We start from the raw sequence: 26,955 nt of genomic DNA on the forward strand, positions 1-26,955 counted from the left end.
GGAATGCAAATGAGGGAAGGGAGGGAGAACCTGGAGCAAACGGTTGGAGAACATTATAATATTTACTTCTAAATCAGTATAAATGGACAGCTTTCCACAAAAGAGGAAATAGACTGCCAAGTTATCATCCAGCTCTGTGTAGGACACTCAGCCTGTTCATGCTCCCAGGTTTATTGTAGAGACTGAAAAGTAACATTGATGCGATTTTTAAACTCCTTTTTCAGAAATTAGAGCCAGACTCAGGCCTTAGCAGTAGTTGACTTAACGTTGCTTGGGATGTGAGGGAAGACCAGACAGAAAAGCTCTCAGCATGTGTTAGGCTTTTCAGCTGATTCCTTGAGAACACTGCTCACCTGTGCATCTGCTCGGCCAATCCAGCCTGCTGCTCCTGAAGGTTCCACCTCTTCAGGTGAGAGAGGCCCCAGTATTTCACAGCACCTACAGGGCCGCTACCTGCCACAAGATGCAAAATGAAAATGCAACCGTTGCCACGGCAGCTTGACTTGCAGAAAGACTAACAAGTGGCTGACAGCGGTGGACCCCCCAGAGTGTGAGGTGCAGCCTGGGTTACTACAGGGCTGGAGGGCTGGACTCCTGGGTCAGTCGTCTTGACTAGTTGTCTCGCTCTGACTGCTGTTTCCTAGCTGTGGGATTTTGAATAAGATGCTTTATCTCTCTGAGCCTCTGTTTCCAGGGCTTTAAAATGTGAAATAATCTTCATAGTTCACAAGGTTGCTGCATGGTGAAGGCAAAGCTCTTGCAGTATCCTGTTAAAGACAAGGCTGTGTGTGTGTGTGTGTGTGTGTGTGTGTGTGTGTGAGAGAGAGAGAGAGAGAGAGAGAGAGAGAGAGAGAGAGAGATGGTGTAACTGCGGTGGAAGACATGGCAGTTTTTATAAAACCAAGTAATTGCACATAGCATTTATTAATAAATAGCTGTGTGCTGAGTCAGCTGGGTCATTGCTGCAGAGAGGAGAAACAAATGAATCCTCCCAGGTTCTATTTTGTCTGGGGAATTAGGGTTAAACTGGGTGTGAGCTCACAGAATGTCTCTAACCTCCTTCCCATACCCATGGGGATTCAGAAAGAAAAAAAAAATACTCAAGCAAATACTTGATTGTGGAAATTGTGGGGAGAGTTCTGGCATCTCCTTTATTTACCACTAACTCATGTTTCAAAAAGACCAAGAGATTTCTCAAAGAGTCGGTATGTTCTATGTAAGAACTATACACGATTTAAGCATGAAACAGCTCTGAAAAGACACATTTATTTCCAAATTAAACAATTTTAAGACTTTTTTTAATTTTAGAGAAATGTCAAAAAATGCAGTCAATAACATAATCGACTTCGCAGAGATAAGCACTACGGCTAACATTTTGGTATATGATTTCTCCCCTCTCTTCTCCTCCCAGCCCTTCTCTCTGCTTTGTGGATATTATTAATATCCCATTATTGGTCATTTAGGAGCTGTATCCCCTCTATTATAAGTAATGTTTCAGTGCATATCCTTGTAACTAAGTCTTTGCATGGAACCCAAATTCCTTCTTTGGGAATGTACCCAGCAACGGGAATGTTGGGTAAACTGGTATATACATTTAAGACTTGTCATACAGGTCACCAAGCTGGTGTACAGATTTGTGAGTATACAAAATGTACTACTTTACTCTGCTGATCATACTGTATTTTTCTTTACTTAGTCTTTGCCAATACTTCCTAATTTGGTACCAAGGCAGAAAACAACAAAAAAACCCAAGTACCCAGTATCATATTTCGATTTTCACTTCTTTCACTCTATAATGCAGCGGTTCTCAACCTTTGGGTCGAGACCCCTTTGGCGGTCGAACGACCCTTTCACAGGGGTCGCCTAAGACCATCCTGCATATCAGATATTTACATTACGATTCATAACAGTAGCAACATTACAGTTGTGAAGTAGCAACGAAAATAATGATGAAGTAGCAACGAAAATAATTTTATGGTTGTGGTTGAGAAACACTGCTATAATGAAATAAAAACTAGTTTTCATTTTCTACTGGCACATTATTAAATTTCTTTTTCAGTGAATTGCCTATTGATGCTCCATCACCCCTATTTTGGGAATTCTTTTTGCTATAGAGTAACATTTTGTTACATATTGCAACTATTTAAATAGATTTGTATTTAACCTGAAATACACAGCTGTAAGTTTCCTGTTTAAGAAAGATAATAGCACTTGTGAATGGGAGCACAGAGACTTATCTGAAGAATTTGACCTTTAGCAACCGTCTGGGAGCTTTTAGAACTGACACCACATTTTACTGAAGGAAATATGCATGCAGGAAAGTGCACATATCATAAATTGTACACTTACATGAGTTTCATAAACCAAACATATTTATGAAATCAGCACTGAGCTCCAGAAACAGACTGTCACTAGCAGTTTCAAAACCACCCCTAGCCCCCATGCCTTTCCTGGGCAAGGTTACCAGCCTAGGTTAGTTGTGGCTGTTTTTGTACTTTGCAAATCTGTTCTGCTTTCGTATCTGGCAGCTTCTCTTTTTCTGTACTTTCTGCCTAAAAGATTCGCCGACATATTGTGTAGTTATAAGCATTCATTCTTGCTGTGTGATATTCCATTCTATGAATATGCCACAATTTATGATGGACATTTGTAGTTTCAAATTGTTGGTTGCAAATAGTACTGCTATAAGGTACCCCTGGTTTTGAGAATAGAACTGACATTTTAGCAGAAGTTCATGTGCCCACAATCTCCTTCTGACCTCTCTCCCTACATCTCTTGAGCCAAGTGAAACACAGCAAGGGCCAGCAGTGCAGTGCTTTTAATTTGTCTTTCCTTGATTGTACTTTTAGTAAGGATCAAAGTAATGGAGTTCTCTAAGGGTTTGAGTACTGATTCAGGCCGCACTGTCGCGTGAAGAATTGTATTTTACATTATATTTTCTTCTTTATCAGTTCTCGATTCATCCTGGTAAATTGAAGGTTGAGATTGTCTTAAGAGGAGTTTATTAACTTAGTGGTTATACTAGCAGCCCTCTTAGGTTTACTAGTTTAATGAAAACCACATCTTTGGGCTTAAAGAACTGGATTAAGGCCATGTGTGTACATGAGTTGACGTTGAGAGATGTACCAAATCTGGATCACACGGCTGTATGATCTTTCGGTAGAATTAAATAAAAGGCATTAAAAAATTATAGCTGCCTTTTACCAGCTTTATGTCTAATTTTTCCCCCTCTCTAGATTCTTTGGTTGACATGAGTTTTGAAGTTCTACCCCATTCACTTATCAGCCTGTGGCAAATGCAGTCCTCACCAGAGTGAAGATGAAAGGCTGTGAGTTAAAAAAACAACCATGTGCAACATAAAAGTGCTCTACCTGTAAGGAATTGGCAGGGTTACTATTCTCTCTCTCTCTCTCTCTCTCTCTCTCTCTCGCTCTCGCTCTCTCTCTCCCCCTCTTCATCTCCTCTCTCCTTCCCTCCCTCTCTCTGTCCGATAATCTCTGTCCCCCTCCCCCATAGGTGTAAGGAAAAGGCTAAATTCTTACATTTGTATTCTTTAATCCATCAAGTGTGTATACATCTATTTAAAAGCCACTAAGACTTTCCCAACACATCTAACCTAATAGTTCATGGTATCAAGGAAGGCCAGATATTTGCTGATACATTTCCAATTTATTGGTATTTCTGTAAACTATGGATCACTTTATACTTTGCTCAAATACATGGGCTAAATATTAATCTCCACAGCAACTTCCATGAGGTGAGTATTGAACACATGAAAAGTGTTAACCTATTTGAACAGAGAAAACACTGATGCTGGGAGAGAGGAAGTCTGTGGTGTAATAGTTCCTGTCCATTTTCCTTGCCCTTTATCTGTTTGCTTATTCTGGTTCTCATTGCTTTATTGTCCTTAATATTTTATCTGCCATTAAAGGATACCAGCCTTAAGTTTATGAATAGGAGGATAGTGTTTTTAATGGATAGTCTGGCAACACTGAATGGGGCATAAAGAATCGAGCCCACCTGTTGCAAAATGCTGCCCTAAGTGACTTCCCTCCATCCTTTGTTCATCCGCCCTCACCTGTTTGGAGCTGTGCTTTCTTTCGGGCATCTTGTTTCTTGGGGTCCCATGTCCAGGCTCTCCAGAGACACCCCCATAGCTTGATCCTGGTCAGATAGATGCTGTTGCTGCTGCCTGAAAACAGGAGAGGCAGGAAACTTGCCCCGTCACTGTCAGCCGGTACCTGCAAGTCCCCCCATTTCATTCAATTACGTATTCATCCATAGGATAATTCTCTAGTGCCAGGGGTATGTAGGCATAGAGATACCACAGCTAACAAGAGCCATGTGTGAGAAATGCTCTTGCAGGCACTGGGTGGGACTGGGCCACCTCAGAGGATGGGAGAGAAGAGGCTGAGAATGGTTCCTCCCACTCGGGCTTTATTCAGGACAAGCAGCTGGCGTTAGCCTTGTAGACAGCCAGCCGGCCTTTGGGGAAGGTTTGGGAGCTGAGGAGTGACATGTGCTTCTAGAAGATTTTTAGGCAATGGAGTGAGGAACACCAGAACTTTCAACATTGCCTCAGTTTTTCATACTCCGCAAAGAGTTTGCTTTTGCATTCTTGAAATATGTAATTTTAGCATCCGCAAGGTATCTATTTCCCAGCGTTTTGTCTTTTTCCTCTGTGGTTTGAAGCTTCTTTGCCAGACTGGGTTGTGCATTTTGGATGGAATTTTTCAGAACGTTACTATGCTCAGTGACTTTACAGAATCTACTGGTTCACTGTTAAGGGGTCTGTTGTTGTCTTGTTTGTTTGTTTGTTTTTTGGCGTTCCTTTCTGTGGTCAGCCCAGCAGAGCACAAAAGAAGTTCAGGACTTGAGATCACCATTAACTAGTTTTCAATGAGACAAGGCCGGGGCCAAGTGATGGCACAAGTGGGGAAGGAGAACCCTAAATGCACTAGCATCATATTTCGATTTAATGACTTGATAAATTATGTGGCACATTTATAGTATATCTTCATGACCTCATTAGTGAAATTAAGCTAATTCAGGACTTCTCTGTTTTCTCATTTTTCAGTGAATGAAAAGTGGCTACAAATTTGGCTTCAGGAATATGTATTTCTGAGGGAGATATTTATTAAAAAGTAATTAAATAAAAATCCTCCCAGCCCTCATGGAAACCCTGATGCTTTTGCAAATTATTTTACAACCTTCAAATAGGAACATAACAAGACTGTGCACATTGGATAGGAAGTGGTATTGGGTGGGACTAGGGCAAGCTCAGAGGATGGGAATTTTACTAAAACATTTGGGAGTTACTCTACAGCTAAAATTTTTTGGGACAGATTTGCTATACGTGCCAAGGACTGCAATCTATTGAATAGGTTTTAATTTCTTCATTATTTCTTTCTCTTGCACTAATAAAACTGCTCCTATAATGTGCTTTAATTACATAAAAACGAAACCCTTTTTTTAGATTCCTTCAGTGGATTGAAACACGGGAGTATACAACTATGTTAAAACCCCACCTTTGAAACCTTATCTGTTTAGTGCAGGGGTATATACAGGATTGTGTAAGTGATTATTTTTCTGCTTGTGTTATTAAACTAAAATTTATATTTTTACACATACTTTGATTTTTTACCCTACAATGAATTTTAAGTTTATCTTGATAGATTTATTTAAAAGACAACCAAATTTACAAAGGACTGTTTACGCATATTTGGAGCCATTTAAATTTAAATGATAGAGGCCATTAAATTGGCCAAAACACAATTCTTGGAAACATCACAGACAACCTCAGGAGGCAGGTACAAGCCACACAAGGTCTGGAGAGACCCTGGGTCAGAGATCTTAGGAGTTGCCCAGTGGTTCTGATGTACATGGAAGAAAGCTGGTGTATTGGATGGAAGTGGTGTTGGGTCCAGTAAAGACTTAATTGGAGAAAAGGTAAACAGAGGGGGCCAGCTCCATGGCACAGGTGGGTTGGTGATGGGGATGAGTATTCTTTTCTGGCATTGGGAGGGGTGTGACAGTCAAGGTGGGCTGGAAGAGCACTCTTCAATGTGGGGTGGGGTGGAGGAAGGAGGAACACAATGAAAGGAAAGACAGGTTCATAGAGATAAATACCTGTCTTGGTTTATTCTGAGTAATGTATGAGGCCCTTACCCAGGAAGACTGTGGCCTGAATATTACAGAAAGAGGTTATGGTTGTAAAGAATTAATGTTTGGATAGAAGATCCGTAATTTGCAAATGCCATTGTTATTTGACAGGAAAAGACAGGTTTGTGGTGTAGATTTGAAAATTAGGTTGAAAATAGAAAAAAGTGTTTACTTCTTTCTCTCCTGGAACTTAAGCAAGAGCCAATAATGCACAGGAAGGAAGACACATAAGGATGAGCTTCCATCACTCACTGCTTTGTGAGGCTGGGCTACTTGAGAGCTAAGGGGTGGCAACTTCTCTCTGAGGGAGCCAAGAGTAAAGTCTCAATGGCTGCCAATATTCTGCTGAATGAATGGTGAAATGCTTTCATTTTATAAGAAGAGAGGGTGTTGCTCTTGGTATCTGGGTCATACTAGGATTTTTGCCCCCTACAACTTAAAGGAATAGATTAAAGAGACCCAATAGAATTAATAAAATGGTCAAGCATAATAAAATTGCCTGGATTATGTGTGTGGGTCACTGTCTTTAACTCTTCTTGAGAGCTTTAGAGCTGGACTGGGCAATGAGATGAGTGAGGATGGAAGAATTTTAATATCTGAATGGCTTGGCAGTAAACTTAAATTTCTTGCCAAGAAATAGGAATTTCTACTTGTGTCAGCAAGATGTGAATTAAAGAAGAAAGAGAAGTTCAAAAACAAACAAAAAACCCCCATATAGAAGCCCTCAGTTATTAATATTGTGTTGTTGAGTTGAATGAATCCCCGAGGTGTTAGGTGAGGGGTGATCAATCTCACTGAAAATCTGAATTTGAGGAGACTCACCTAAGACTTTCCCAAACTGGATCTTGTCCAAACAAACCTACTCTCTGACTGTCCGTCTGGTCTATTCATCATCTGAAGATGAGCCCTTTGCTTCCCAATAGCCTACTCCAAGGTTGACTATTGCCCACCCAGTCTGCTGCACCAACCCTGTGGCCCATCCTTCCCTTCTCAGATAGTTTCACATTTAGAGAAATCACAGTTATAATAAGGCCTGAAGAGAAGCAACCTTTTGCTGTTACTCCTCTCAGAAAGTCAGATTTTTGTGCTCGGACACATGGAAACCTTGACATGGTGCACCCATGTGAACCAGGTGTGGAGGAGAATGGCAGACCCGGGTCAGTTTGCATTCCCTGTGTTGACTCAGAGAACCCTAATCCTTCTGAGGTCAATCTTTCATCCAAGGCACCGGAATACTGTCTTGGAACCCCGACTCCATTTGGCCAGTAGACTCTTGGTTTGGTGGGAACAGAAAGACTCAAAACTTATTCTTGCCTCCCTATTAACAAAAATGCATGCCGGTCTGGCTCATCTACCTTCAAAAACAGATCTTTTGGGATTCTTCTGGCTCCGCGAAGGGCACTGTCCCTTGTACTTGAAACAAGGCCCATTGAATAGCCTGCTGTGTGGGAAATGGCCTTTGTCACCTTCAACTTCCAGAGAGAGTGGCACTTGGAACATAAGTGTGTATGTGTTTGTTTTGTGACTGTTCTTAAACAAACAGACAGCCCAAACAACTGCAAACACAACCGAAGCTGGCTAAGAAGACAGACCTTTCATCATAGGTATTTCAGATTTTATATTTAAAATTTGTTATTTGCCCGAGTGCTTAGCACAGAGGAAACAGGAAGCATTTTCTACCTTTAAGTTTATGATAAAAGCCAATGATTCTCCCCTTTTCACCGTATTAATTGAGAGGTTCAAGTTATAGGGAACTGGTTTGATCCCCAACTTACCGACTTGAAACTTTGGGGAAGTTCATTTCTCTAAGTCTGTTTCATCCATAAAGTTCAGTGATATTTACTACCTGCCTCACAGTTATCTTAACGTTTAGAAGCATCAATACTAAGTACTTTGAAAATGGTGCTGCCTTAATTTTTGTCTGTATTTCCCAGGTATGCTTTATTGTTTTACTGATGGGTGTTCTTAGCATGTCCTGAGATAGGTAAGTTGGGGGTGGCACCCTTTTTTGGTAAATATTGACAGCTAATAAATATTTTAGGATTTATGTGGGCTGTTTGGTCACTATTCAACACTGTTCTTGTAGTGTGAAAGCAGCCACAGACAATACAAAAATGAACGAACTTGGCTATGTGCCAATAAAACTTTATGGACACTGAAATTTGAATTTTTTGTACTTTTTATAATTCACGAAATATTCTCCTTTTGGTTATTTTTCGGCCATTAAAAATGTAAAATCCATTCTTAGCTCACAGGCTGTACAAAAACAGGCAGTGGCTGTAGATTGCCAACAATCGCCCTAACAGAATTTGCTTAATCTTTTTAATAGTAAATATTATTTATGGAGAAATATTAAAATGGATTTCTTGGGAAGATTTAAGTGTCTCAAGTCATTATAGAAAATCAAGTAGGGGGAAATTTAATATTTTCTGTGTATATTTCAAGGGGGCATACTTGTCTGGTAAATGCTGTTTATGACTCAAAACAAAGAAGTGGGTGAAAGAGATGACCAGTTGTACTTATAGGTCATTAACTTGATCCTTTTTCTGGTTGTGAAACAGTAATTATTCTCTCCCAAGCTGTCTGGTCTGGTTCTTGGTGAAGGTGTTCACTGATTTGTCCCCTTAGGGCAGTAGTTCTCAACCTTCTGGCCCTTTAAATACAGTTCCTCATGTTGTGAGCCAACCATAAAATTATTTTCGTTGCTACTTCATCACTGTAATGTTGCTACTGTTATGAATTGTAATGTAAATATCTGATATGCAGGATGGTCTTAGGCGACTCCTGTGAAAGGGTCGTTCGACCGCCAAAGGGGTTGAGACCCACAGGGTCCCCTGCTTTAGAGGATTTAGAGCACTTTTTTCTATATCATCCCATCTTTTTCTAGGACATCAATGAGAACTTGAGTGGAGTACATGACTGATGTCTCATTTTATATAAGAGAAAGCAGCAGCCCAGAGAAATTCTGTGACTTGCCTGAGGTTCAGTCAACATTAGCTCTTGGACCAGGCCTGGAAACTCAGCCTTCCGACTTCTGGCCCAGGGCACTTGCACCCCCTCGCCTGCTTTGTGTTATTATGAAATAGATGACAATAGTGGTAGTACCTGGCATTCATAAATATAGAGTTTATATCAAAAGATCCTGCCCGGCTGGCGTGGTTCAGTGGTTGATCATCCACCTGTGAACCAGGAGGTCACAGTTTGATTCCTGGTCAGGGCACATGCCTGGGTTGTGGGCTCAATCCTCAGTAAGGGGTGTGCAGAAGGCAGCCAGTCAATGATTCTCTCTGATCATTGATGTTTCTATCTTTCTCTCTCTCTTTGTTCCTCTCTAAAAATCAATAAAAATATGTTTTTTAAAAAGATCATTTTCATAACACTATTTTATTTAATACTCAAAAAATTCTGTCAAGTAAGAGGGACAAGTTTTATCATCCCCCCTGCTATATAAGGCAATTGACAGTCTGATATAGCTTAAGTTACCCTGGGTCATACTCCCACTAAATAGTAGAAGTCTGGGACCTAGGTTTTCAAGCTCCTTTTTTATTATACCATGCTGCCTTATTATATGGCATGGAGGTGATGTCATTAATACCCAAACATTAAAAAATAAATTGAAAAATAACATCCTGCCCTGTCTCAGCCCCTGGCAGTGATTTTTAGTGGAGATTTGTATTATGAGAATTTTTGCTTTCAAAATGCTGCATGCACCTCCTGTAAATGGTTGAATTAAGTGACTTTATTTTTGGTAAGTGGCCCATGTACGTTTATTATTTATTTATTTTGGTTCTTTTTGCTTCAGCTCCTTTGGCGAAATGAAGCACTGCTGTATTTTTATTGCGTCCCCCATCATTAAAAGAAATTGGAAAGACGCTTGTTAGTTTTAATATTGCATGGGTAGAAATATACCTGGCACTTTTAGGAACAGTTACAATTCCTAATAGTGCATTTTAAGAAGTAATCTGGTTTTCTGGTTTTTGTTCTTGATTGAAAAAAAAAAGAGAGAAAACTTTGTTCAATTTGCTAAAGTTTGATAATCATCTTCCGTTGGGGAGAAGGTTTCTGTGGAGTGGGACACTGGTTTTATTGACTCATTCAGCATTCCTTTCCAGCCTGCGGGAGGGGCACATCCTCCTAAGGCCCCCTGAAGGGCCTCTCATTTGTTGGTAAATAATCCAAGCAAAGCTGCTCCCAAGAGCAAGTTTTCTCCCTTTCTCTTTATGCTTCTTTAACTATTGGACATATGCCCCTTTCAATAAGCCATGTATGGCTCTAACTGTTGGAACTCTAGTGAATTTGAACACAAACCAAATACTCAAGACTGCTTCTTGCATCTAAGCCTACAACCCAGTCCCCCAGAAAATAGTGTTAAATATCCTTTGCAAAATGGCTCTGCAGAACCTACAAGCACTATGAAAAGATAACAGGTAGTGGAAGGGAAGGGCTTGGAGGAGGAGTGGTGAAAAAATAATGTAGCCTGAGCATGAGAGGTGTGATTGACACGGCAAGATCCTGAACGTTACTAAGATCCAAACTTGGCAACAACAACGACTGAAGCAGAATCAGAACTTCAGAGAAGTTTCTAAACCATGTTTCATAACTCGAATAGATTAAAGTTTACAACGAAGTTCATTTGAACACACTTCGAAGTAGCCTTTCCCAGTAACCTTTCCAGGGAGAGGTAGACTCGTTTCAACAGTGAAGCTCATCTTCACATAGGAAAGCACAAGCAAGTCAGTGCTCTGCGGGCTTCTATACAGGAGACACTTTGCAAGGGTTGCTAGTCATTTATCATAGATGAGAAAGTTGTGCTGATCAAGTATGAGTTGAAGCTGGTTGCTTAAACTTGTTAAGCCTCAGGATATTTACCTAAATAACTGGAACCGTGGTGATAACTGCATACTTAATAGGCCTGTGAGCATTTGACTGGATTAGTTAATATGCATGGAACATAGAGCGCATGGCCTGGCATTTAATTGGGTAAATGCTCAATAAATACAAGCGATATCCGTGGTGATCGTGATATTTTCTAATGTAGTTTCCCTCTTAAGCCATTCAGGGATGGTTAGTGAAAGTTGAGTTACCAAGTTTTGTGGGGAGGGAGGTGAGGGAATTTTGGTTCTCATCTGGGGGAGGCACTTGTGTATAAATACAAAATAGTTAAAATAACATATGATTTTAAAATAAGGAAATATATTGAAATCTCCATAAAGATCAATATCAATGTCAGGTATTCCTAATATGTGTAAAAATAGCCTACCAGGTACTTAGACTTTATAGTGGTGTAATAATTTATAACAAGATTTCAGGATATAAATTTGTGAGATAATTATTCAATTTATGTGTACTTAATTTGGACTTTTCTAGCGAATCGTTGTAAAGGGCATACTTATGATAACATTAAAATAAAAGTAAATTAGATAATCTATTTCTGCAATCTAAAATGATTGGGAAATATAGAAACATAAAGAAAAAGACATAAAAATGTTTTCATGCTATTTTGGTACATTTCTTTTACTAGTAAGTTCTTTTTTTCTCCTTTAATTTAGGAATTTTGTATAGAAATAATTACATATTTCTCTTCTTCTCACCTTCCCAACCTCCAAAAGTTTGGATCCTTAAAAAATTTGGAGATGTGGTAGTCTAGCGGGTAAGTGAGGGGACTCTGAATTCTAATCCAGGCTCTGCCACTTTCTAGCTGTGTTTGCTTGGGCAAGTACTTCTTGTATTTATAATGAGGATCACAATCATACTTAGCTCATAGGATTGGCATGTAAGACCTTAGAACAAACAGTACTTGGCACTCAGCCCAGTTCTTTCCTATGTTCATTAAAATTCTTGAATGTACTATATTTAATGACATTTCTTCATATAATATGGTAATGGACATTTATTTTGCTAACTTGTTTTTCTTATTATAAATAACACTGTGATGAACATCCTTGAATATAAATTAATATCTTTGCTAATATTTTTCTTTAAGATATATCCTGGAAGTGGAATCATTTGATACACCTTGCCAATTATGGAAATATTTTAATAGTCTAAGAAAGTGACTATCTCTCGGTATCCTCTCTAAAACTCAATTATTATTTTACAGTTTGCTACTGGTTTTTGTACAGCCCATTAAGAATGATCATTTACATTTTTAGCTTTATTTTTTAAAAATATATTTTTATTGATTTCAGGGAGGGAGAGAGAGATAGAAAGAAACATCAATGATGATAGAGAATCATTGATCGGCTGCTTCCTGCACACCCCCCACGGGGGATCGAGCCCACAACCCCGGCATGTGTGCTTGACCGGAATCGAACCTGGGACCCTTCAGTCCATAGGCCGACATTCTATCCACTGAGCCAAACCAGCCAGGGCGGTTCTTTACATTTTAAAATGTGACGTGAAAATTATATGAAATTCCAATTTTAGTGTCTGTAAAGAAAGGTTTATTAGAACGCAGCCATGCTCCTTGGTTCAAGTCTGGCCCTATGGTTGCTTTCAGTCTAAGGCAGCGGAGTTGGGTAGTTGTGAAGTTCGCAGACCTGTGTTTGAGGGCATTGACCAAAATTCAAATTCATTTTAAATTTTTTTGTCACTGAGTAGGAAGGGCTGATAGCCAAATATTTAAATGTGGGCTTTAGAGTCTGACTGCCGGGGCTTCCAGGCTCTGCCTCAGAACCCGCAGAGTAAGCTGGGTAAGTGACCCAGATTCTTGGTGCCAAAGTTTTCTTCTCTGGCAAATGAGCATAAGGACAATGTTTTCTGAAGCACTTCCTACCCCATAGTAACTGAATGTTAGCTGTCATTTATTGGTGCATGGTTAACAGACCGAGTTGGCAGGCTTTGGAAAAAAGAGGTTGGTAGGAAAATGAATCTAAAATCACTTGTGTTTTAGAAAGGTAGAGGAGTTTGGACTTTTTTGTTTCTTCAGTTGCGTTTACTGGGACTTCTTGAAAATCAACATACGTCCGTTGGTGTTGGGACAGTAGGTTCTATATGTGCCTAGAAAGTTGGAACAAGGGCAAAAGAAAGGTCTGGGTGTGGTTGTGTCCTGGCTCCCAGTCTCCCTGCAGGAGAGGGTAGGTGGTGGTGTCTCTCCTACCCAGTTGGCAGGAGGAGAGGAGAGCAGCTGGAGGACCAAACGCATCCTGTCTTGGCTGTGGCCATGAAGATGGGCTTTCGGGGGAGATTAGGTTTCGTGGCCCTTCCTGCTTCACTCATAGACAGTATCTGAGCCATGTTGTGCAAGCAGTTTACAAAGTTATAGACTTTTGCCACCGTAACTAGAAGAAAGCAATCTCATGCCTTACCTATACAAAACTGTGAAGAATCAAAATGTGTGGTTGTATGGGTTTCTCAAGTGCACATTTCATAGGTGAAAGTGGGTGGTGGCTAGCGGGGTCCCCTGTTGTAGAAACCTGACCAGGCAGCACCCGGCCTTGCCCGGAGCCCAGTCAGCAGATGTGAGCCCTGCTCACCATCTCTAATCCTGTCACAGTGTGGGCAGAGCCCCAGCTCATTAGGTACAGTGAGGATATTCTCTTGATATTTAAATGTACTCTCCAAGAGGGTCTGATTTCTACAATGGAATAAGCACAGTCTTTAAAATTTAAAAAAAACACACACAACCCTATATGCTTGGGTTTCCTCGTTACCTAATCTTCTAAAGACAAAAACCATGCAACATGAACACACCTGCTGAAGCCGGTTAAGTTTGTGTTCCCTCCTGCAATTCAAAACATGGCAGAAAGGCTAGGAAATTGGACATGGATGTTGTGAGGGGAGGGGTATGAAACTAGGGAACCATGTTTTTTTTTTTTTGAAAGTGATGCCAGAAGAAGCTGTGACCCAGATTTATTCCTGAGTATCTTTAAGGAAAGAAAGGGCAGGCTCTTCCCTCCTCCCTCTGGCCCTGGGCTGCTGTAGATCTCCAGCTAGGTCTCATCTGAGGATGCAGCACGCTGGACACTGGCCTTGTGAGAAGACATCTCAGTGTTTCTGTTAAACTGTTGGCTGTTGGTCTCACTGTGGAATCTTAACTGCTCAGGTCTGTATGTGCAAAGTAAGGAAGGGAGACTCTTCATTCTTTGCTTATAAAAGACTAAAATTAAGTTCTCAAAGAAATCTCAAATACCTAAATGTTCATGAGGCTGTCCTTCACAGATAGGCATAAATGCACTGTTAGGCAGAAGGGAAAAAAAATTTGCCCTCCTGAGAATTGGTTGTACTGCCTTTGATGTCACTAATGAACTCACTCTGTGTAAGCAGTGACTAGTAACTAATAGCAGGCTAATAGAAAAGCTCCATGACATTTTTTAGAATTCTTAATTCAAGGACGGGCCTTTCTAAGCTCATGGAAAAATAGGGACTATCTCCTCCTCCCTTTTACAAGGAAACCTGAAGGGACCCTCAGGGTCCTGTCCCCCCCCACCCCTCTGCCCCCAAGTACAGGTGGGATTGGCTAGTGCTTTCTGTCTGGGGTTTTGAAAGATGGTTAGTAGGGTTGGGTTTGTTCTTGGACTTAAATGCCCCAATGTGTAGGGGAATGTTTGGCCAAGCCACAGTAATTCTTCGCTGTCCATGTCATCACAGCCTAGAAGCTTCCTCTCAGAAGTGGGGGTAGAGATGGGGGCAGGGTTGTAGACCTCTGATTTGTGCGGGTTCAGAGGCACAAGAAAAGTAAATGAAAACCCTACAGGCCACCGGGCATGCCTGGTGAGGCCGCAGACAAGCAGATAGTGTTATCAGTTCCTGATTTTCCAGATGGGCAAGGAGCAGAGCCCGTGTGGTATTATCTTTTTTAAAAAGGCAGGAGGCTGCTTGCTCTGCATACCCTCACAGCCCTCGGCTACAGTCCCTGGGGCCACAGCCATTTCAGGTTTTGCATTTTAGTTTATCTAAATTCTCATCTTGCTTTCTCTGCCTACTCTCGTCTGGTCCCAGGGAACCCCTTTTGAAGTTGAATGGAGCTCTGTAAACTGAGTAGTGGGGAGTGAGCCGAGAAATCAGCCTTGGATTGAGCGCTAACCTGCACTTTGGTGCAAATAGTTTCCGGTGAAGGGCCAGTGGGAAGTTAGTCTAGGCCAGCGATGGCGAACCTATGACACGCGTGTCAGAGGTGACACGCGAACTCATTTTTTTGGTTGATTTTTCTTTGTTAAATGGCATTTAAATATATAAAATAAATATCAAAAATAGAAGTCTTTGTTTTACTCTGGTTGCCAATATCAAAAAATTTCTATATGTGACAGGGCACCAGAGTTAAGTTAGGGTTGGTTTTTCAAAATGCTGACACGCCGAGCTCAAAAGGTTCACCATCACTGGTCTAGACTATATTTGATTCTTTGGCCAAAGAGCTCTAGAAATGTTAAAATAACTAAGATACTCCTAAGACTGATGAAGGATATTTTTTTCTGTCCTTTCACCTCCGGACCTGCAGGTGGATGAAAGTAGGAGGAGAGCGCTCCTCTGCAATCTTTGAATGAGGGTTTTTGAACGAGGGTTTCCACTTGAATTTCTCCAGAGCTTCAGTGTTGTAGGCCCCTCAGTGTGGTGTGAAGGTTGCAGACAAAGCAGAGTGCTTTTTTCTCATCCATCGGGACCACGCCCTCTGCCATCAGTCATTGTCAATGGGAGAAGTATTTGTAGCTTCAGAAGGGCCAGGTCTCACCCCAAGGCATTGGAAATGTCCTTAGAGAAGGCACTGTTCCCTGTCTCCCTGTGGAAGCCGAGCTCTAGACTTCCTCGAGCAGCCCCTGCTTTAGGCATAACTCATGGACAGAGGCAGGAGTCTACTTCTAGAAACCACAGGAACTTTACTCCCCCTTCCTAGCACAGTTCTGTAATGTGTAGGAATATTCTAAGTCTCTTCTTCTTCCTTTTTTTTTTTAACTTCTAGTCTCTCTTTGGTCAAAGTTATGAGAATTCTGAATCAGGGAGGCGAGAACTTGGATTCCATTTTTTTCTTCTTCAAAGAACATCAAACTGTAAAACACCAAAGAAATAAAAGCTGGCAAGATGCAACAAATGAATAATAGGAAGAAAATGAAAGAATGCTCTTTGCAAGCACAGCGAGGCAGTTTTCTTGGAAGGAAGCAGAAAAACACGCTCCATTTCTTGCTCTGAACAGGAAGGTGGGGCTTCAGGCTTGTGGGGTCACCTGAAGAATTGCAGTAACCCCTCATCAGCCATTGGCTGAGCCTCAGTGTGCTGTGGGGCTGGGGTGCAGCCCTGTGTAGGGGACATGTGCATCTTCATGTCTCTGAGGATAGGATGCTCTATGGCACTGAGATCCTGAGGTTGGATGTCTCACCGTAGATTTATCTTTTGTTCTGGGTGCTTTCCAGGAGTGGATGTATGTTGACCAAAACTTACTGGGAGAGGATTGGAATTTTGAAATGTCTGTGCATAAATGTGTAGTTATTCTTGTTTTCTTCAATGGGTGGTAGAGGTGGTGGAGGAGGCCGGGAATGCAGACTACCTCAGGTGCCGTCCCCAAACCTGCCCAGGAACAGACCTCTTGCCCTGTGTGTTAACAGGGCTGTGTGGCTTCAGTAAGGCATGGGTGGCATTCTTCTTGCATCACCTACTTGCCTGGAAGTGGTTACTCATTTCTGATCTGGAAATTGGACCTAACACCTTGCCCCCCACAGCCTTGGGTTGTTGTGAGGAAGTGAGATGATATAAATGATAAAACTTTCCATATTGGTAAAGGATTGTTTCTTTTTTTAAGGGTGTGTGTGTGTGATGCTTGCTGGTGAGGGGTCATGAATAGTCCTCTGCATATTGATAGCCTCAGACCTCTGCTTTAATGTATTTGAAGATGACTTTATATCATGCAGTTTGGAAATGATCAGGTTTCACAAACTCCGATCTTCCTAAACATGGAAATATTATTTTCTCCTTAGAATTCCATTGGGCTAGAAATCTGAGTATCAAGGCCCCCCCCCCCCCCACCACTTTTTAACATTTTGTTGCCTTCTCCCCACCCCCATTCTCCATTCATTTTGGCTAACCGAAATCTGAGTGCCACTTTTCTGGGAAAGCCTGATATTCTGACTTCAGTTTTGTAATTTAATGATGGAGAGTTTCCTTAGTAAACCAAATTTAGAGTCCTAGAATGCTTATCTTATATCCAGACCCTGAACATAAAAGGCATTTTATACCCGCAATTGTTCATTTAATGAGCAATTGCAGAGTGCAGGCCGGTTAAGGGATTGAGCTATATGCACTATTATTGCAAGAAGTATTCCGAAATACCAGAAATAGGACGTAAGCTCTGATCAGGGAGACTGCGAGCACAATTACCTTCTTTTCAAATCCTTCTGTGACACTGCGGGAGGAAAAAGGACTTTGAAACTTGAAAGGAAAGAGCTTGCTTTCAACCTCAAAAGCTAGGAGGAAAGGGCTCTGAAATTTGCTCAGAATTCCCAATTCACCATTAGCCTGTTTCTTCCTTTAGCCTCAAGGCATTCTCCGCTTTTTGAAAAGATGTTAAGAAATTCAGTCACAATAGAGAGCCTAGTTTTGAACATGTTTCACTCGGTCCATTGAGGTCTGGGCTCCAGCCTTTGTGTGGGGTGAATTGAGCTGAGCGGTTAGCTGGTTGGAGAGAGGTGAATGAGGAGTCTCTGTGCAGTCGCAAATTCTGGCAAAGAAAGAAGCTCCCCCCCTTCCTTTATTTTACAATATGCATTCCTGTAATACCCGGCTAGTGGCAATATGTGGAGTTGAGCCTGTTCTTAAGTCAATACTGAGTACTTGGTTTATAGCAACTCTTGTTAAGTTTGTCTTGTAATTGAAGCTGTTGTTGACCTTGCTTGGGGACCATTTGTAAAACCGTTTATTTAGCATAAACTGAAATAATAAACCCTCCTTCTCCCGGGCTGATTGTGATAGGGTGACATTAGTTTGATTTAATGATTAGCCGCCTGACCCTTCTCCTGGAGAGATCGGCTTGAATAGAGAGAGTTCACTCAGAAGCACTCCGAAAGAATACTAATGAGCTTGTTAAATTTAGCATGGCTCCAACCACTTTTAATTCCTCTAATGGGAGAAGCACTGCACGGGAGTGGGAGAGGGGGAGGCAGGGGGACACCAGAATGTTCCTTAGAGGGTCTGCACAGTCAGAGAAAGCCCACCAAGAGAAGTTTGCAGAAAGTAGCTAGCCAGAGCCTGGGGCCTGAGTTGTAAGTATTGTCTCTTCTCTTACACTCTGTCTTCTGCATCTTGGGGAAAGAAAGGAGTAACGGTGTCAAAATGGGATTTAAGGAAACAGCTTAAAATCCATGTTCATTTTAAAAAAGGTGAATACTTGTACCGTGAGCTCCTTCCTCATCAGCTAATTCTGTTAGGGTGACAGGAGGGGTTCCTAGTGACTGATGAGCAGCAGGGTTTCATTTTTATGTTGGAAGGAGCCTTTGATACTTTTATCTCCAGTCGTAGGCGAATATACACTTGTTTCCTGGGTCGCAGTGAGAAATCGTCAGGAGTGTGTGAGCAATGCACAGGGAGGAGTGTGTGTTCTAGTCCCGCTTCATGCAACAGGATTACTCTCTTCTTAATCTTTGTTGTAAACAGTCTAAGCCGTGTTTGCAATGAAGCAACTTTTGAGTTCTCAGAGTTTATGGCCCTGAGTGTCTGGCCCCATGTCAGTTGCCTTTGGATGCGTTTGGGAAATCTGGGGCAGTTTCTCAGTGTGATATTTGGGCAGCTCTCCATTTGGGGCAAGAATCCGTTAACTTCCACTTAAGCACGAGTAGACAGAGAGAAGGAGGTCCAAGGTTGGGATTATGGTGACAGTATTTGAAATAATTTTTTCCCCCCAAACTGCATGCTTTGGTGTGACCCCCGAGCATGCAACAGTTTAACACAGAGAAGCCAAACAGCCGCCTGGTATTTGGCTGTTAAAGTCCATTGGCAGATGCTCCCGGAGCAGCGGGCCGTTTGCTTACATTTTTGCAGCCGACGTCTGCTAGTTGCCATGGTGGACGGTATGTTTCTGTCAATAATTTGGCCTGGGGTAGCTGTCTGCACTGGCTCTCAAACTTTATTGAACAACTCGGTTCAACTGAACAAGATTAGAAGCTTTGGTCTTTTGGCTGGCTGAAGTGGTTGCTAAATTTATAAGAGGAGGCAGGAGTATTGGTTGGAAGGCTTCCCTTTCACTGTGGAGAGTGCGCTTTTAAGTCCCGTAGCTGTTTGTATTCTGGAGCGTGTGTACTGTCAAGTTTTCATCTGAATGCCCGTCAGAAGCAGCTCAGTGCACGAGGTAAACTTCATGAAATAGTTGTCTACGGGAATATTTTGGAGAGGGAGGGCAGGTAAAAATGTGGTTGCCTTAACTAGTATTGTACTAGTAAAAGTAAGTCTAATGAAAGTGTCCACATTAAAAAAATTCGTGCCTGATTTTTTTTTTAACTTAAGGGAATTAGTTAATTTTTTTCTGTATTAAATATTTGAACTTTTGCTTATTTCTTTTTATAACTTAATATCCACACATGTTGGCTTAACTCTCATGAAGAAAATAATTCATTTTTATAAAGTGAAGTACTTGTGAAAAAAGGATCATTTAGCTAAAAAGACACCCTTATTTTCTCTTTCCCCCACCCCCAACTTCCTTCTCCGAGGAGGCTGGGGGGAGGTGGGAGGACTCTAAACAGACCATGCCAAATTTTCAGTTATTCATGAAGTTGGATTCAAATCCTCATTATAAAGGCATGGCTTCTAAAAGAAACTCCCTCAATTTAGCGGTACAGTTTTAAGAGAAGAAGAGTTCATTTCTTCTAGGAAGAGTAAGTCAAGGGAATCCTGTTTTAAACCTGGAAGAGATTAGTAGGGCTTGGTTATTCATCTTTCCCAGAGAATGCTAATTAGGAGTCTCAGCCCCTCTTGGTAAGGGCTTTCTGGCTTTCTGAATGAAGGTCCATTCTATAGCATTTGCACCTCAGTGTTACAAGTTCAGGTTGAAATTTGAAATAAAGGTTTTATACAGGCAGAAATTAGTGGAAAATATGACTTTGGCCATTTGTGAGTTATAGAAAATTTCATAAAACTGACGAAAGGTTTTAGTGTTTTTGACACCCTTTTGCTTTTACATGTGTGCAAGCCCTTATTCTATAGTTTGCAATTTCACTGCTAACAAAGTACAAGGGTGGAGAGTATTAATCAGAAGGAAAATAAAAATGTAGGATTTTTCTGTAGTTTGTTTTTAAATAAGCAAAAGCATGGTTTGAATTGCTTTTGTAAAGATCAGTGTGTGAAAATGTGGTATTACATCTATTTTTTTTAGTAGTTATTTGATAGATTAAACTCTTTATTCATCCCATAATTACAAGGTTTGGGGTGAGGATCTGCCCAAAATAATGTTTCACAGTTACCCTGTAGTAGTCAGCAAATTCACTGACAACTAAAGTGTACCTCATGGTTTATACTGTTTGGCCTGTTATTTGCTATACTGAAAAAAATGCATTGCTTATGTCTTAAAGTCCCGGACATAGGCAGAAAGAGTACTGGCTTTAGGTAGTTTAAGTCCTTACTCAACACAAAACAGTCGTCATTGCTTTAGTTTGTATTATCGTGCTTGTCTGTGTTTATAGTATATTTCCTTTGAATTTGCATGAACAACGATGAGACTGCTAAAGCATACTATTGCTGGCTTTTAGGGGCTCTCACCTAGACATATTTGCTTTATGAAATACTTTGAAGATAAGTTTATATACTGGGATATGTTCAAAATCTGTCCATGTAAAATTTATTATTATTTACACTCCAATGTAGTTTCTTTTTTGTTGTTGTTTTTCAAATATAGTTTCTTTATTCTTTTTTTCCCCCTTTTTTTTCAGATCAGGAATTTTCAGATTAGATGCCTAAGCAGTGCCTGAACAACTTTGCTTCCATCAGCACTTGCCTGTCAGAGCACAGTCTGTTGGTTAAATGCAGAGCTTGTTTGGCATGTGTAGTTTCAGAGTATGTGTATGGTTCTAACAGATGAATTGGTTCACTTGTTGTGGGTTCAGATTGAGAGTTTGGTTTCATTTTATGCCTTGTTTCTTTGATCTGCTATTATGGAAAGGTCATCCAATCACATTTGTAGAGAATCATACTGGATAGATGGAAAGTTCTTATAGATCAAAGGAAACCAGAAGCATTAGGGAGCTGGGCATCTCATTGGGCTGTTTTTTTTACATGTTTAAAGCAATGTCTGGACCCCACCAGAGTATGCACATATCAGCAGAATGGGCGCCTCCCTCACCCCCAGAGCCATCTCACACTTGAACTTTCACCTTCATTCCTTTTTCCTTCTAGTTATCAGCTCTGTTCTATGGTCATGCAAGGGGCCCTGGAGGTTTCCAGGATCGCCACCTTTATCCTTTGTAACCAGTAGATTTTCTGCACCATTTCTGGCTCTGTTAAATCTCTCATTGGGTTACAAATCTGGGTTAAAAAAACCAAAACACGAGAATGTCTGGATCACTTTCTAACAGGTCATCCTCTGAGGAACAGAGGCTCTTTGACCCCAGGATCACCCAGAGCCTCAGTGTTATCCCAGAGGCCTGGCTTCCAGACAGATGAGGGGAAGCTGTACACCAAGCATGTCAAACTCGCGGCCCGCCCACAGCCCTAAGCTGGCAAAACGTCCAGCTCCAGTGGGACTTGCAGGGGCATTGGCAAGTCCCCAAGGAAGAGCCTCGCTGGCAGATTCAGCTGTGAGCCTGTGATGATAAATTGCTGACTCTCCCTACATCTCAATTTAATTGGCTCATTTCTGGCTCCCCTTCATCCTTCCATTTGTATTGTGGACCCTCATTCACAAGCAATTTTGTCTGAAGGACATCCCATCATGGTGTAGGTTTTCAAAGTTGCCAGAATGAGAAATTGGCTTCTTTTTTGGAGAAAGACCTAAGGGATGACTGTTTCTGAATTGCTCCTTAAAATGGTCACAGAGCTTTTGTGTTCCTTCTTTCTTTAGAGGATGAAAGTCCTGGACAGACCTATCACAGAGAGAGAAGAAACGCAGTCACCATGCAGCCACAGAGCGTCCAGGGGCTTGGCAAGATCAGCGAGGAGCCTGCCACATCTAGTGACGAGAGGGGCTCGCTGATCAAGAAGGAGATCCATGGGTCCCTGCCCCACCTGGCTGAGCCCTCCATCCCATACCGCGGGGCCGTGTTCGCCATGGACCCCAGGAACGGTTACATGGAACCTCACTACCGTAAGTGGGTCCTGCCTCGCGGCATGTGGTCCAGAGCCCTGGGCGGCTTGTGTGTGTGTGCATGTACATGCGCTGTATGAATTATTTGGCTTAACACTGATTTATATAAATGTTTAATTAACTGCCCACGTTTCTTCTCCCATACCTTCTCCGTTCTTTTTTAGGGAGAGTCATTTCCTTATATTCCCTGAGTAACTTCAGTCGTCGGTGGGGTGGCCTTGAGGAAGGTGTCCATCTGTGGCTCACTCACAGGGACCTTTCCTGGGAACTGGCACCTAATTTTCTTTCCCCAAAGCCTCCTAGACTTTGCGGGAGAAAAATTGGTTGATGGGGGAGTTATTAACGTGGGCTGCATTAGCTGAAATCTTTAACAGCAGCAATTCCCGTTTTCAATGACTTTTTGCTCAGTTGTTGAGGAGGAACCAACCTCTTTCAACAAATCAGTGCAACTTTCCTTAACATAGAAGATTTTTGTACAGGCTCTACTTTGGTCACTGACCAGTCTACCAGAAACATTGTCAGTTCCCTTTCTTAGCACTAATAAAGTGGACTCTGAACACAGATATACAATGGTTTTTCTCCAGAGGCAGACACTATGAAGGAAAATACTGTGCTGAGTTTATATCTGGCCTGTTTCTAGTTAAGAAATAGACTTTGGTTGGGGAGTAATGAAGTTTGCATTGAGGTGCCAAAGCTTGCAGCTCTTGATTACAGATTTATCACCTTGCCAGGATACGGATTTGCCATTTAACCTTCCCGGCTCCAATTCCAGATGATCCATTGAGCTCCAGCGTGGGGGACTGGTTCTTGTTTCCCCTTTTCCACATCATTCAGAAATTTTAGTGTTTTAAGGCAAAAGGTCATTAGCCAGATGACTGATTATTGAGGACAGCTGATTAGTGCATATTTTCTTGCTCAAGAAAGTGCCCAGGATAAAAGCTAATTCCATCCCTTCATTAGTTGACTTGCAGCAGAGGGGGACGGTCCCTCATCAGGGTGCAGATCAAAGGGCCTTGCACAACCTGAAGTTTCAGCAACCGCCCTCCCCCAATATTGTTGGTAAAGATGGAAGATACATTATTTTTTTTTAACTGGAGAGAGGATTTTTTAAAAAGTCAGAAGTGTGGAAGAAAAGGTTTTATGGATTCTTAGAAAGTTCACAACTTCTCAGTGTAAAAAGTGCCTGTTAGTCCTGTTGCTGCGGTTTTTATGTTCACAGCTGCGGGAGTCAGGAGGGGTGGTGTGCATGATCCTGTCCTTCCTTCATTAAAGGGTTATTTCATTTTATTTTATTTTAGAAATAACACTTTAAAATAGTGTTGGTAGGGTTTTTATCTGAACACGTTCCTGTTTTATACATTTTTATGGGTTTCTATTAGAGATCATCCATGCAGAAGATGTGAGGGAATCTACATGCTTTCTACTTATATTAATTTTCCCCAGTAGTGTGCTAGATGATTATTATTAAGTCTGGATTGTTAGCCATAAGCTCCTTGCATTGTTTTCATTCTTATGTGTGAACAAAACTTTTCCCATCCTATGCATTTGACGCTTTGTTTTCTGTTCCAGATGCCCTCTAATTAGTGAGGTATTAATTGGTCGGGACAGCTGAGAGAACTTCTTTTTTGGTTGACAGAAGTAGGCAGATGACCGTTAACTTTCTCTGTGCCATTCACCGTGCCGCTTGCTCTTGATCCCTTTGTTCTAACCGTTTGCCCGTTGAATCCTCTCCCTGTCATTTGAGGGTCCAGGAACTCTGCATACCAGGGCCTCTCATCACCTCTGTGCACCCCACCTCCCGAGCCTCCAGGGGAATATTAACCAGCATTGGGCACTGGGGAGCTCTGGTGGGCTTGGAACCGCTCATTGTCCCTCTGTTTAGAGGGCATAGCAACAATAGGTTGGTTATTCTTTAGCTTTTCCCACAGTATTGTTCAAATCACTATTAAAATTACATGATAACTTACAAGCACTTGCTATTTTGACCCACCATTGCAACGTACTCCCTAAATGGGTCATAAATAAATGGTGTCATTACGTATATAAGATGGACAGGAGTCCTAGAGATTACTCAGATTGGCTGAGCACTCAGGGGATTTGAGTTTAAGTTCCAGCTTTGCCACTTATTGGCTGTGTGACTTTGGCCAAGTGTGCTGACCCCTCTAGGAATCATTTCCTAACGGTTGAGTGGGGGTGATATGTGACTGCCTGCCCCATGGTGTTCTCTTGAGAATTACGTGAGCCAGTACAAATGAAGTATTTAATAAAAGCACTGGCTCATGGTGCCTCAGAAGTATTATGGTAGTTGTCCTGTGGCTCCTCTTCCTCCCTCTTCCTTTTGTTCCATCACCATTGTCTTCATCTGTTCATGATGAGTTCATTCTCCAAACCAAGTTATTTTTGTTAGTGCTACAGTTGTGTTTGGTTCAGGGTAGACTGGCTTTTCCCTGCCAGGCCTGTTCACCTGCCTCCCTGAGGTCAGTGTCTCCTGTGAACACAGATTAGAGATGGAGTGTTTTGTTTATAAACCTAGGAAAAGGGTTGGCATGGCCTAAAACTGTGCTCTGTGGCCTTCTGAACATAACCATTCCTCGTGCAACTTGAGTAGATTGATTATAATTTTTTCCCTATTTTTTTTAAGTAAAGAAGTTTTAAAGCTTTTAAATGCGTTTGAGAAGTTTTAACGTTAAATTATCGGCAGAAAGTGTTTTATGTAACAAACTTAATACATGTGGAAAACGAAAGGTACAATATTATTTATTTATCGTAAACAATTTAAAGATGTCCTAAACTAAATCTCAAAGAGTGAGATAAGATATGACTTTACTTTTTCTAGAACCCTGTTGGCTTATTTAATCTTCTGCTAGTATAAAGAGTATCTTTTAGGTACTTTATAATAAAATCTGTTAGATTTTATCTGGACTGAATTATCCAAGTAAAGCTAATAACTGATGTGATGCTGCTGAAATTGATACATCACATCACATACATCACATCACATCTTCTAAGAAATTTTTAGTGTATGAGAAAAGTACCACCTTTTAAAAATGAGATGTAAGCCCTGGCCAGGTGGCTCAGTTGGTTAGAGTGTATCTTGTACACCAAAAGGTTGCAGGTTCAATTCCCCATCGGGGCACATACCTCGGTTGCGGGTTTGATCCCCTGGTTGGGGTGCATACTGGAGGAAAACGATTGATGTTTCCCTCTCCCCTTTCTCTCTCTCCCTTTCTCTGTCTCTAAAAATCAATGAGAACTTATCCTCGGGTGAGGATTAAAAAATAAATTAATTAAATTAAATTCAAATAACATGAGACATCCAAGTTTGATCACGTTTCTTTACCTTGCTGCAGCCCTGCAGCATTGTCAGTAACACAAGTTCGTTGCAGACCTTCAGCAGCTCAAGGTTCAGAAACACCTTTTCGGGCCATCCCCTTTGCCTTTGAGTCCTGAGCCAGCTCCACCAGTGCTGTGGGAGAGAGAAGACTTCTAACACAGTATCGCTGGGTATCTGACCACTCACAGTAATTCCTTCATTTCTCTGTGGTTGGAAAATGCAAACTTTCCAAGATGCCTAATTTGTGCTTCTATATATACTAACTTTGTATTTCTAATGTGTGGGCAGGCTTCCTGTAAGACCGGAAAAAGGAACATCATTTTTTCCCCTCAGAAGGACATCTGTAAAATTGTTATTGCACAAGACTTTATTATACTTGGGCATGCAAAGTTGCATCTTCACAAATTGCACTTAGGTAAGATTCAAAGTATTTTAGGTTTTGTGGGTTTGACTTAAAAAAAAAGGAAAAGAAAACCCAGGGATAGTGGGTACTTCAAACATTTGCAACATATGTTTGGAATAAAATCCTGGTGGGGGCATTGGGGGTTATTCTCTCATGAAGGGAGCTGTGGATGGGCTGTATATCAAGGCCAGAAAGTAGACGTTCAGGCTGCCTGGCTCAGACATGGTGTGGTGCTGACAGGCTCACGGCTGCAGGATCACTGGCGCTTGATAATTGGGGAGAGCATGGGAGGGGGGGCCGGATTTGTGGGACCTGACCTGCTTGTGTTGGAATCAGGATAAGGAACCCCATCTCCTTCCCAGGGATTTCTCAGCAGTTGTACTCTGCTTCTGTTCCATCTGTAGCTAGATGTTTCAAATCACCATCGTCCTCTGCTTTCACTTACTGCCATGCATTTATTCTTCTATAAACTTGTGAGGCAGGTGACATAATAGTTAAAGCATTCCCTTACCCTGGGTGACACTTAAGTTTTATTCTCCTCCCTGTTACAGGAAACATGTGTTCCATTGTCTTCTGTCTTAGTCTTACTGGGAAGAGTTGAGTTTTCTAAAAGTCCCTGCAGGGGTCTTTGTGGGGAGTTTCTTGGATTCACTAGTCATGTCCTCTAGGTTCTCTGCTGGTCTTGTTCACGGGGGAAGAAAGATGCTCCCTTTTCTAAAATTTCAGGTCTCTTTTACAGTTTTACGGTTGTGTGAAGACGGCTTTCCTTCTGCCCCCAACTGCTCCCAAGCAGTCATTCCTCCTGGAAAATATGATTCATTCTTCCATGCCAGTGCCGTGATTGAA

At 41.5% G+C, this 26,955-nt stretch overlaps 1 protein-coding gene across 1 annotated transcript in view; it reads left to right on the forward strand.

The window, feature by feature from the left end:
• Positions 1 to 26,955, forward strand: part of GLI3 (GLI family zinc finger 3) — a 257,326-nt gene that overhangs the window by 50,600 nt on the left and 179,771 nt on the right. The window contains 1 exon segment of the mRNA XM_023751064.1: positions 22,130 to 22,372. Within this exon segment, the coding sequence (XP_023606832.1) occupies positions 22,130 to 22,372 (243 nt within the window).

Source organism: Myotis lucifugus, unplaced genomic scaffold (assembly GCF_000147115.1).
Source record: "Myotis lucifugus unplaced genomic scaffold, Myoluc2.0 scaffold_18, whole genome shotgun sequence".
NCBI classification, from domain to species: Eukaryota; Metazoa; Chordata; class Mammalia; order Chiroptera; family Vespertilionidae; genus Myotis; species Myotis lucifugus.